The sequence below is a fragment of the Gambusia affinis genome, linkage group LG12 (assembly GCF_019740435.1).
Source record: "Gambusia affinis linkage group LG12, SWU_Gaff_1.0, whole genome shotgun sequence".
NCBI classification, from domain to species: Eukaryota; Metazoa; Chordata; class Actinopteri; order Cyprinodontiformes; family Poeciliidae; genus Gambusia; species Gambusia affinis.
The window spans coordinates 7,594,115-7,607,508 of NC_057879.1; the positions used below are offsets into that span (position 1 = coordinate 7,594,115).

The following is a 13,394-nucleotide window of genomic DNA, read 5'->3' on the forward strand; positions in this document are numbered from 1 at the left end:
CATCTCTGCCCACAAATTTAAAACGAGATTAAAATCAATGATTATTGCCACTCCAAAACATTGACCGTCTTGTCCTTAAGCCGCTGCGTAACCATTTTGGCATTATGTTTAGGGTCATTGTCCAATGGGAACACACATTTTTGCTCAAGCTGAAAACGCCTTGGGCACAAATTAACTTCCTGGCTCTAATGTTTTGAGGTGTGGCCTCATTAATCCCATCTGATGTTCTGTCCTTTCCTGTAAAGTGCTTCAATTTGTTTTATATTTGCAAGATTCTGACTTCATTCCTCCAAATGTAATGATGCTCGTCAATACAGCATATTTGCATGGCCAAAGACTTCAATTTTAGTTCCAACAGATCAAAACGAAAGTCTTTGTCCCTGTATGGATATGCTAAATGTAATATGGCTTCTACATCTCTGAACAGAGTCATCCCGGGTCAGAACAGGACTTGTTTCAGTGTAGATTCTGTTCTGCCCCAGGTTTAGCACCAAAGCATGTTAATCTCTTGTACACAGAACCCGTTTCCTTCCTGAGCTTTCTAATGGGGTTTGTTACCATTCACAATTTGCAAATTGTATTTTCAAGCATGGATGCAAGCTTAATGCTACCATGTTTTACTTTCAGCCTGCAAGACAACGGGAAAAGTCAAGTTTGGTCATCCTATTTGATCAACTCCAATTACCTTTTGACCATGTTCATGTACAAAGACCTAATTTGGACATCATTGTATCCTAATTTTGACTTTTCAACAAAAATTTTATGTTATTTAAACAGAAAGCATTGTCGTTGCTTTCATTTAAGAATTTCTTTTTGCTATTCCTGTGTCCTGTCTTGGCATTACAGGCATTCCATAGAGACAAGATGGTTGCCTACATGTGTCGGGGCAGATTTGCTCGACAAAAGACATCCAAAGAGCGCGTTCAATTCAGAATTTTCACTTGCTTTCTGCCCTGGTGACCTCCAAAATAAAAAGTGGTCTGGGAAAATGTGAGCCCAACGCACAAAGCAGGTGACGAGACAGGCAGGGTCAGCAGCCAGTACCGTCTCGCTAAGTGAGAGCATCAACATAAAGGGGAAAATATATTTAGATTGCCTTGGAAAGCCTAAATTTGCTGGGTCAACAAAATAATGTGCATGTAATCCGGTTTTGAAACTGACTAATACAGTCTGAGAGAAGGTTGGAGTTTAATTACTCTGGGAATAGCTGCTGCATTTAGATACCCAGCCAAGCAGAATTCATTTTCCTCTACATTCAGGGTCGTATCACCAAACCCTATATGCTTCTATACTTGGCTACAGACAAGCATAGTGCACTTTCATATTTGATACAAAGCTGTTTTGACATACTTCATGTTCTCTTTTAGGAGAAATTAATAACATTCTAAACAACATCACAGCGCTTTCATCTAATTCCCCTTTTAATGACTTAATAATGTGTTCACAGATTGCCTGTTTCTGCTGCGCCTTCCTAACTTGCTCTAAATACAAATGCAGCAAAGTCTTCAGAAAATATTCCTCATATATTCATGGCATAATTCAACAGACTCTTTGAGGGATTTCTGCATTTTGTTTATGTGGCGTCATGCCACGACTCGCACACCATGGGGTAAATAAATAGTAGTGTTTCTTTTTTGTTGCTTGTTTTCACTTACCAAAAAAACAACAAACAACAAAAAAAACAAAACTCATGCTATATCTTTGAAATCCGAAAAAGGAAGATGACATAAAAATGTAATTACAGTTACTGAAGACCAAAAAGGTGATTCGCTTTAAAAATAACCCTGATGAGTTTTCAAAAGGGGAACACTCAAAACAGCTGTTGCCCTCAGCAGGTTTATAATCAAGTTGAAGTTGTTACTGCTGCATGATGGATTTAATTACTTAATAGTCACTCACGTGTTGTCCGTGGTGTTGAGACAGCAGGCAGTTAAACTGACTTTTCACGCTTGGTAAAACAACTCGGCTCAAAATTCCCGTGAAAGTTTAACAGGTAAGCAAGTTTGTAACCAACTGAGCAGAACCTGCTAAAACCCACTGACCCTTAAAGATGATTTACAACGGGACTGGACAATGATTTGGGTCCCTTCCGAATTGCAGGACGTCAAACTATACACAGATTTTAATACTTTAATAATGTCAATATGACTTGAGGATATTCAATGAGTTGTTCCATGCTCACAACACATTGTTTAGACTTCCCAGTCTGTGCTATAAAGGTCCGACCGACCGTGTGGGCTAACAAAACCACAGGAGAACTTAAATTTAAATTTGAATTCATCAAGAGATGATTTCAGAGCCACTGGTTCAACTGTGACCATCATATTGATGGAGATGGTACCATTGATGGTGATAAACACAATCATTTTAGATGCAGCAGCAAAAGTAAAATTTCAACAATGCTTCGTCTGTATTGAAACCCCGTGGTTACTGGGATCAAGAAATACCAAGGATTTAAAAATTTACGTTTTCAAAACAAGTCAAACAGGTCCTGCTATTTCTGTAGCTGCTTCAGAGACTTCTCGGACTGTTAGCGTACAGTAAAACAACAATGCCCTCCCCCACTTGTTTCTGCCGACTTTTGGTCAGCTACTTTAAAGAATTTCTTCTTGTGTGCAATTATAAGAGCATTTATGCTCATGACTTGCAACCTTTAAGATTTGTGTTGTAGATAACGTTACTGCAACATTCAGTGTGTGAGAAGCAACAATTATTCCTCCACTGTCTATTTGATACATAGACATAAAATGGAAGAAAAACTCTTGCTTTTCTGTTTTAAAAAGATTCCATCATGTTGTGCCCTTTAAAAACGCTTTTATTTTTTAAAATACTGTGATATTATGAAACCAGTATTTATACTTTAGGATATCACATTGTGGGAACATTTTGATTTTGGTGATCAAGATAACCACATTTTAGCAGAAAACTTCTATTTTTATGAACCAAACTGTCAAACCATCGTCCCTGCACCACATTTCCAGACAGCAAATCAGTTTTATTCCCTTTTACATGTTTACAGCAGCGACTTTCTATAGCAGTGTCCATCTTCTTCTGCCCCAAAAGTCAATAATGTGCTTGTAGAGCCATGTATGTAGCCATTAACACCTACAGCGGCAGCAGTCCTGCCATTATGAAAGCATAAATTCTTCTGACATGTTGGTGACAAATTGCAATCTTTAGCAAAGCTGGCAACCTTTAAAAGTTGTTGAGCCGAGAACTGAGCAGAGAAAGAGTATAGGAGGACAGGTTTATAAAGTTGTTCCCAAGGTGGGAACACACAGTACAACCTGTGACATTTCGAAATGCGCTTGTTATGTCGTTGGAAATGGGTTTCCAACAGCAACACTGCGACTGTCTTATTTTACTCAAAAAGCAGTTTGTTAAAAGTTGAATGTAAAGTTTCCCACCTCAGATGAGGCACATGAACGGGTTGCCCCCTTAGTCCTAATGTTTTATTTAGTCACTGCAACCTGCAGCAATGTCCCTTTTGCTGCTGTGAGAATATTTTTGGTAATAGGAGGGGGTCACACTGAACTAAAAGTTTCACTTTATGCCGATGATGTGATACTTTTTATTTAAAGTCCTATTTCTCTGCTGCCTTCGTCATTACCTATCCAGTCCCATTTTATTTTTCAAAGTGAACTTTTTCTAGTAAAGGAACAGACACTTGGATTCAAAACAGTCAAAGTGCAGCTCACCTATCTGGGAATCACAATAACACAAAGTAGAAGAGTGTGTGTCATGGCAGCCCTTACAAAAAAATCCCATGAAATCACATGTGATCACATGTGATTTTCATGTGGAAATGTGTGATTCACATGTGAATCACATGTGAATTTACTACAAAACGTTCCAAAATCACACGTATTCATGTGCTTTCACATGTGATTCACATCATTCACATGTAAAATTTGAGTGAACCACATGTGGATCACATGTGAAAGTCACATGTGATTTTCATGGGATTTTTGTGTAAGGGAGACCCTTTTAAATGGTTAAATGTCAAACAGGTCTGAGCCTTAGGAAGACATGGAATAATGTTGGAAAAAGTAACGACACTTAGACTTCAAAAACAAGTTCATGCTGCATAAAAAATAAGTTTCAGGAATAGAGAAAATAAAGAGAATTATGCATGATAACTTAATATCTATATTTACTGCAATTCAAGCAGTTATTTGATTTATTACTATAATGAACATATTGTAATATGTTCTATAGCCGTAAAGCTGAAGTTATAACGACGCCCCTTAAACATGACTTTGATTGGGTGCAATATCCCAGACAAATAATAATTCATTTATATTTATTCTTTATACCTAAATTCTTCTTTGACTCCACAGATGCTTTAATCTCATTTCATCTTTCCAACAGGATCCAAAAGAAATGACTGACTGAAACACTAAAAAAATAATATCCGTTCCTTAAACTAGTAGTTGCAATCCAAGGAGAATAGAAATCTTCATTCAGGGCAGGTGAAGGAGCTGGATTGGATCCAGGACGTTCCTGGGTTCTCGTCTTCCTCTGAATATTGATAAACCAGTTATTCCAGTGATCTAACATTTCCTCTGGGAGCGGACTGCGGTCGAAAAACATTTGAATTTCTGCATTTTCCCACTTCACACTCCCTTGATATCCAGCCTCTGAGTTCCACCTTCTTTCTCGGGTCACATTTACAAGGTTTAGTACGGAGCAGGTGGTGTCCGCTTTAAAAACCTTGTTTTACAAAGCGAGCCAGCCTTCTACAAGCATCTGATAACATAGTATTCCCTTCTCAAATCTGACTCTTTTAGAGGAAACTGTTGTCCAGATCATTTCCCTTGATGTTTTTAGACACCCAAGTCACTAACCTAGTTGAGGAGTTTTCACCTAAACCTACCAGGCAAAAGTTTAGACTAGGTTAATTCTAGTAACTCAAGCAGTCCTTTTAACCACTCAATCTGCAAGGAATGACTGAAATTTGCCTGTGTTGTTTTTTTTTTTTTTTTTTCACGTGCTGAAAAAGAACAGCACTAAAAAACTGACCCTTAATTCTGGGGCTGTGTTTCCTTTACAGATGTGAGCAAATTGAACCCCCCCCCCGCAATTTTGCAACTGCTGTGTTTTCATTAAATAATAATAAATAAATAAAAATTTCAATAAAGTGAATAAGTTTGCTCCTGCGACAGGTCATTAAATAAACACGCCGCACAACCACTTCCTGTTGACTTTTTCTTCATTAGCAACATCTGGTTGTTGATCACAAGTCTGCTGCGGAGCGGAAACAAAAGTGTTTCCATTGCAGTTTTGCGAAACAAACTAATTTCAATTTCAATTTTGAAAAACTACCTCATTCCAGGGGAAAATCTTTTCAACAAAAAAGTGGAGTTTTTTTTTTTTAATTACCATGTTTCCATTAAGCAAATTTACTTCCATTTTGCCATTTTGCGTAACTATATGGCTAGTGGAAAAGCAGACACTGGCACAGTGTGAGTAAGATGGACATTTTACTTGTGTAAAGCATCCAGTCTGCTGCCATATTACTGAGATCATCATATTTTGTTTTGGCCTTGTAAACATTAATTATTCCAAGGTTTCCTGCTACCCTCAGCTTGGACACATTGGCTCTACCCAGATGAAAGACCTATACTTACTAAAATCTGAATTTTGAAATGCATCAAGCAAGCTACTTAAATGGGGTGTTGTTTTGGTTAAAAAAAAAAAAAAGAAGTTGCTGATAAAAGATGTTTGAAGTGAACACACAAGAGCCTACCAGGGGATGTGAAATCCTCTTCAAGGATTTACTGATCACTGCTTATCTGCCAGCGTCTCTTCTTAATTTTAGTAGTCGTTCTCTGCTACGTCCTGAAGCAGAATAAGATCATCACAGAATGAGGCTGCCATGGATACACTCAACTATCGGGATAGCATTAATTAAAAGAAGCACAGTGCCCAGTTTCCGCCCTCCAGACATGTATTGGAGAATTGATCAAAAAAAGTTCTCAGCTTTGTCAGATCAGAGAAAATTTGCTTCCTTTGGAGTTATGCGGCAGAATTTGGGAAAAACTTGCGGGAAGCCGTCTAATGCAGTTCAGAAAGGAATGCTTCTGAGGAGCCACTCGACCCAAAAGACTTGATTGGTGGCTCTTTTTTTTCTCCTTTTGATGGTTGCACTGTGCTTTCATCCACATAAAAAGGACTGTTGATCGAATTCTCACTCGCCATTTAGTTAGTCTGACCCCAACCATTTCTACTTCATTTCAAGTCGATTTCTGTGTTTCTATACTTGACGTTTTTTGCTTTCTCTGTGCAATCACACCTCAGTGATATTCATGCAGTTTGTCAAGAAAATCCGAGATCATCCCACTTCCCCATGCTGGAGATTTTAGTTTAACAGTAAAAATAAATAAAGTTATCTTTAAAATTAATTACTCAAGTAAAATCTAGACCCAACATTAGACTTAAATGTCAATAAAATCAATTTGGTTGTGTGTGTTGTTTCTGTCTCCTGCAAACTTTGCTTTAATTCTACTTTTTTCTATTTAATCATAAGAAATCATAGTCAAGACAGAGAGAGTCATGAAACAGGAAAAGCAGTTTCCTGGAAAAAGAGGAAGTAAGTTTCCAGCCTGCAGATTTATAAAAATAGTTCAGACTATTACTTAGCATGAAAAGTTTTAAAGAAAGAAATCTAAATATTGTGAGTAATTGGATAAGATTCAAAGTAAAATACTTATATTAATATTGGTTTACTTGTAATAATACTTACACTTACACTTACATTAGTGGGAACTCTTAAAACAAGTAACTGTAACTTTGATATCAAATAATAAGAATCATGAATTATTCTTGGTTTCTTTACAGAAAACATTTGTAATAACTCACATTAAGATTATAATAAGAGTAACTGATAAATTATGGTTATCATAACATTATAAATGAATGATAAATCAGAGAAGTAAAAGAAGTTATAAATGTGATTTTTACTCTGAACTTGAAATGGTGTCAAAGGTGTAACTGCAATTAAAGACCACTGATGTGTTGGAGGTAGATTGTAGGTGAAAGGTTAAGGGAGAAAGAGGAACTAACAGGAGAGCAGAGAGGGTCAACACCTTACTTGGAAACAGGTTGTTGAGCAAAAGTGGGGTGTGGGTGCGACTTTAGCAACTCTCGGTGCGAAGATGTGAGTTTGGAGGATGCAGTTGCTCCTTTTCTCGGAAAAGGAGTCGTGTCCTACGTGCCTGGGTCAAAGTGACCCAGGTCACAAGTGTCACAGGTGCATTATTTCGCAACCTTCAACAGTAACCGGGGCGAAGGCCTGAGCTAAGAGTTGGGGCCTGGTTGCGCAGTCATGAGGATGTGCTTACAGATGTTCTTTTTCTATAAAAATGCCTAGGAGACTGCTACAGCTTTGTGTGTTGATTAATAGTGATTGCTTAATGTGTAATCTCTGTATTTTAGTATGTTTTCTGTAACGATGAACCAAAATCAAATAATCTAATGTAATGAATTGATGTTTTATATAAAACAAACTTTATTGATTAAAGTTAATTATATGGATAAGAGTATAGAATCAAAGAAAGAGAAGGAAGGCTGAGGTGGGTGCAAACTGCAAATGTCAGAACATGAGAGTGGGTTTAGTTGTGCAACTGCCAGGTCACAAGTATGCCTGCCACTTGAGAAAGTTTCCAATAGTTGCAGGTGTCAAAAGCACGTTATCTCGCAACAGGGTCAATATGACCCAAGTCACGAATGTCACCAGAGTGGTGTGCAATCTCCCACAACGGTTGGGGCCTGAGTGTAGAGGCGGGCAAACGCAAGCAGCACCCCTGCTCTCTCTCTCTCTATCTGGGGTACATGCCCACAAGTGCAGAAACGTATAAAATGTGAGACCGAGGTGATACGATGTTCTTCGTCAGCCGCGCTGAGACTCTACACAAGTGTGGTAAGAAGACCAGCAGAGGACTACACCTGAACCAAGAAAAGCGCCTCACAAGGAGGACAACGGAGCTCCTCACGCCGGATCAAAGGGCGAGATCCACCGACCCACTGCCTTGGTTCCTAATTAGATTTCCAAACTCTGCACTCTACCCAGCGATCTCAAAACCACATCGCAACAGACTTGGGGAACTGATCAAAAGTCAAAGTATCGACTAAGGGCTGTTCGGCTGGATGAAGCAGACAGTTCATTTTGTTTCGTTCCAAAGAGGATTTATGATTCAAAGTCAAAGACTCTGACCAAGGACTACAAGGACTCCTGTTGCCAAGATCCGATACCATCGATGGGTATGAGTTGTGCCACACCCCAAAGCCTTATTTGATAGATAGATGACAGTGTAGGGAGGTTGTTAGGTAAAGGTTGAATTGATCTAAACTATATTGATTTTCTTTGTATGGTAATCACAAGTAAATTCTGTATGCCTGTCATTTTCCCTGCTAAAGCTTGCTTAATAAATTCATATATTTTAAAAATTCTGATTAGGTTGTGGACATTGAAATTAATTGAGTCATTTGAATTAAAGTGCTTCTATTTATAGTAAAATCAGTATTCATGATTCTAGTAATGTGGTGGCTTCAGACTTTCCTTTGGTGAGAGAAAATAATGACCCTGTGATTATCTTAGTCTTAGTCACTAAAATTATCTAGCCGTTACCAAGTGCGTTACAATTTTAGAAAGGAACTACCGTTAACAGAAGTGGTTATTGGAACTATGCGGCTGTGAGGGCTACTCGGTTGATTGTTCCTTAACTGGGAAGGGTCATAACTTCTGGATAAGGAGGTAGTCAGAGCTAGACGAATCCCTTTCGCCACCAGTTTAAATAGATTATCTCTTATAGATCTTGTTCAGGGTAAGACCCAGGTCTTAGAGATTCTCCGGACCTGTTAGACAGAGAACTGGTTCAGTAGTCAGCCCGAGGAGTTGTGAGGAGAGGGCGGGGCTGGCTATTGCGTAGTAACAAACATGGCGTCCCTGGGTGGGGACGCCATGTTTAATTCAGTAGAACGAGCGACCGTTAACAGGTGTGCTCTGTGAAACTAGTTGGCTGCAGGCTGATCAGTCTGGCTAATTCACAGGGGGAAGAAGGGTGGGACACCTGGATGGAGGTCGTCAGAAACCAGGCGAATCAAGCCGATGCCAGCTTAAACAGAGTTTACTTCAGTTCTGGACAGGGTAAATCTCAGCAGATTTAGGAAACTCGATTAACCCGTTAGATGGAGAGCTGGTACCACATCTCCCCTCTCAGAAGAGGAAGTAGAGAGTGAGTGAGTAGAGAGAGAAGGAAGGAAGGGGGGGGGGGGGTGTGGCGCAATAACAAGTGGCATCGGATGGTATCGGATCTTGGCAACAGGAGTCCTTGTAGTCCTTGGTCAGAGTCTTTGACTTTGAATCATAAATCCTCTTTGGAACCGAAACAAAATGGGTCACAAGTATGCCTGCCGATGGGTATGAGTTGTGCCACACCCCAAAGCCTTATTTGATAGATAGATGACAGTGTAGGGAGGTTGTTAGGTAAAGGTTGAATTGATCTAAACTATATTGATTTTCTTTGTATGGTAATCACAAGTAAATTCTGTATGCCTGTCATTTTCCCTGCTAAAGCTTGCTTAATAAATTCATATATTTTAAAAAATTCTGATTAGGTTGTGGACATTGAAATTAATTGAGTCATTTGAATTAAAGTGCTTCTATTTATAGTAAAATCAGTATGCATGATTCTAGTAATGTGGTGGCTTCAGACTTTCCTTTGGTGAGAGAAAAATAATGACCCTGTGATTATCTTAGTCTTAGTCACTAAAAATTATCTAGCCGTTACCAAGTGCACGTTACAATTTTAGAAAGGGAACTACCGTTAACAGAAGTGGTTATTGGAACTATGCGGCTGTGAGGGCTACTCGGTTGATTGTTCCTTAACTGGGAAGGGTCATAACTTCTGGATAAGGAGGTAGTCAGAGCTAGACGAATCCCTTTCGCCACCAGTTTAAATAGATTATCTCTTATAGATCTTGTTCAGGGTAAGACCCAGGTCTTAGAGATTCTCCGGACCTGTTAGACAGAGAACTGGTTCAGTAGTCAGCCCGAGGAGTTGTGAGGAGAGGGCGGGGCTGGCTATTGCGTAGTAACAAACAAGTTCTTCAAACCTGAGGGTTGTGATGCTTTTAAACATCCTGAACTGTCAATGAGATGTTGGTACTCTTTTTACACAAAATATCGTATATTTACCTGAATATAGAAAGGATCTGCAATCGGGGGTCACTATGATTGATTTCAATACAAAAAAAACCCCCAAAAAACATTGAAAAGCACACGCATACCTACAATACGGTGAGTGAGTAAATACAACTCATAAAATATTAATCAACAACCTGTTTTCTTAATTTATGGAATAAAAGGAAATAATTAAAGCTGACCATGTTTCTATAGGACTTAACTGATTTAATGGCGTGTTAAACAATATGATAGTGAATTGACAGGAAAGTGGGTAATGAGAAAAGGGGAAGATATGCGGCAAAGATCACCCAGCTGGGAATTGAACCTGCGACCGCCGTGTTGAGAACTAAGGCCTCCATACGTGGGTTGTGCTTAACCTCTGCGCCACCACAGCACCCAAATATTTGGACAAGATTCTCTGTTTCTAGACTTCCCCACCAACAATTTAAATCCGATTTTAAAGTTAATTTAAGCCCATACCGACCTGGCCAGCGTTGGATGAGTCGCACAAGGCCGTGGAGTATTGCCTGTCCAGCTCGGGAGCGTTGTCATTGAGATCTAACGTCTCTATTCCGACCACAACCCTGGACACCTGGCTGGGATTGTCTGGGAAAGGCAAAGAGCAGAAATAGACGTTTTAATGTTGCCAACCAAAACATCTACCCATTGACCTGCGTTTGGAAAAATTATATGAACACAAACAAATGGGGGGAAAAAAAAAACAACACACACACACACAATTGAGTGCAGGTTTGCGCTTCATTAAGTCCGTGCAATTGTCCTCGTAGGAACGACAAAACATTTTATTCTTTGTCCAAAAAGCCTCAACAATTTTCAGATCCCATTAGCCAGCAGTCATTTGGCTAAAGGAGCCGTGGTACATTTGGTCTCATTTGGCTCATATTGTGGCTCCCAAGATCCCAGCTGGATGCTTTTATGGCGGTCCGATTTCTGCGCATCAAAGCGTTCGATTCGCAGCCAACGCTCCTCAAAGTGCCGAGTGCGCGCGCGTTCGTTCCTTTAAGAACGAGAGAAGTCAGGCAGAGAGGAATGTCGAGAGCAGTCGGTGTGTTTGCGCGTCACACAAGGGTGCAGTTGAAACTGATTGGCTTTGGCTTTTCCACTCCACCATCACTTGGCTATACTTGCGCTCGGCCATAAAGTTTCAATGGCAGAGTGTCAAACGTGTAAAGTCCCCTCGCTATTCGCCCGTTTTACATTTTAGCCTGCTGTATAAAAAGCTCCAAACATCACTGGAGCTGGTTTATCTGGGCGGCCAACCCGACGCCACGCTTTCTATAAATGTAAGATGAACACGTTTTTGAGCGCGGAGGAGCAGCAATGCGTCACGGGACGGCGGCGACCGCTCCCTGTCACAGCCGAGAAAGCTGAAAATGAGCTGTTGCCGCAATGCCACTGGGTGAACAGGCCTGCCTGTGGCCATGGCAGAGCTCCCACTGTGTTTGTGTCAACACAACCACCAACAGTCTGTTTATTAGATAGAGCTCATTATTCAAGACAGGAGCTCGCTGTGCCGCCGACTCAGCTGTACCGGCGCTCTCCTGCCACAAGCAGCCCTGAGTAGATTTTAAGCAAAGATTAGCTTTGTCCGGAACAGGACCTGGCAGGAAAGCAACTTTCCTTCATTGCACACAGTGGGCGGCATTATTTAACAATGCTCTCTCGCTTGTACAGAAATAAAAATTAAAAATGGATCGCGATGTTTGGGGCTATAATGAACTGCGGCCAAAAACAAAAAACAAACAAACAAAAGAAAAGAAAAAGAATGCTACTGGAACTGAGCCAGGCTTTACCAACAAGCTGGTGTTGATTCTAAGAATACCAAAAGAAATAAAGCAGAAAACAGACTCTTTTTTTTGTCAATGTCTGTTCAATAACCCGTATAGCACGTGCAATCTGAGTCTGGAACCTGACAGCAAGGATGATTGCCAGCGCTATAGAACTACTGAATGACTAATAAGATGATTCATCTAGCTGTTTTTGTGATCCCCCTCACTGTTGGCAGATGAGAAAAAGTTTGGATTTGATAAGGCATAAAAGCGATGTTTGGTTTAGAAGAGGAGCTGTCTTTAACGTCAAAATGAGGTGCTATTATCTCACTTCACTGCTCCCATTTTCTCGGCTGAGGCTTTTTTCTTTTCTTTTCGCTAGTTATATTTCACAGAGATAATCTAAAAAGCTAACAAGGTGAGGTGAGCTAAAACAGAAACTGTGTTTTATTTGAATTAGCAGCCACGGCTTTTCGCTGCCAGCTAATGACGATGGTGATGCAGTGCTGCTGTCAGACGTTCGCTGTGGTTCATTCCAGTAAAATTACCGGTGGTGAATGAGAAACAATGTCTATACAACTTGGACTACTTTTCCATTTTTTGGAGAAATAGCTTCCTTTTTATTCAACTATACAGCCTTCATGCTTTTTCCTCCTTTTCTACATTGTGATAAACACAAACCTAGTGATTCAATTGTCAAAGTTTATGTTAGAGAACAGCAGAGAACAAACCAACCAAAATTAAGCCAACAGGCCAGAAAACAGCATTAATTAGAGAGTGACTCTGGAGGAGCTGCAGAGATTCACAGCGCCGGCAGCAGAATGCATTGACTAGATAGCATTGGTCGTACGCTCAAATATCCTTAGGGTAATTAGGTTATCTTTATAAAGCCATTCTGCATATGTTCTAGTATAGTTATATTAAAGAAGAAAAAAATCTAATTTTGAGTTTTAGGATTAAGCCAAATGTACAAATTGTGAAAGAAGACAAAAGCTACCATTTTCTTAAAGGAACGTTTGAATGTTTTTTGTTTTTTTGTTGTTTTTTTTGGATGGGGTATGGGGGAATCAAAAAAAAATATGTAGTTTTCAGCTTCAAGCAACAGCATGAAAGTTTTACAAAAATATGTTTTTCACATATTGGTAAAACTGTTGCCATGTTGTAACAGTTTTAACATGAGACAGATAAACTGTGATACAATGTAAAAAAAAAAAAAAAAAAGTCTCTTATTTACAGTAAATTACGGGCAGCTGTGGTTGCCAGAATTTTTACCGTGTAGTTGGTCAAAAACAGCCAATCAGAGCCAGGAGGAAAGTCTTAGCGCTGTTAATCAACCTTGTGTATGTGCTTGGTCAATGTGCTAATGGCGGATGGAAAATCATTTATCCTCTGTCATAGGTGACCATGTTAACTAGCCT

At 39.7% G+C, this 13,394-nt stretch overlaps 1 protein-coding gene across 1 annotated transcript in view; it reads right to left on the reverse strand.

Annotated features, from left to right (window-relative positions):
- Positions 1-13,394, reverse strand: part of LOC122840704 — a 211,266-nt gene that overhangs the window by 16,841 nt on the left and 181,031 nt on the right. Inside the window, exon 10 of the mRNA XM_044133288.1 lies at positions 10,671-10,792. Within this exon, the coding sequence (XP_043989223.1) occupies positions 10,671-10,792 (122 nt within the window). The remainder of the gene's footprint in view (positions 1-10,670; positions 10,793-13,394) is intronic.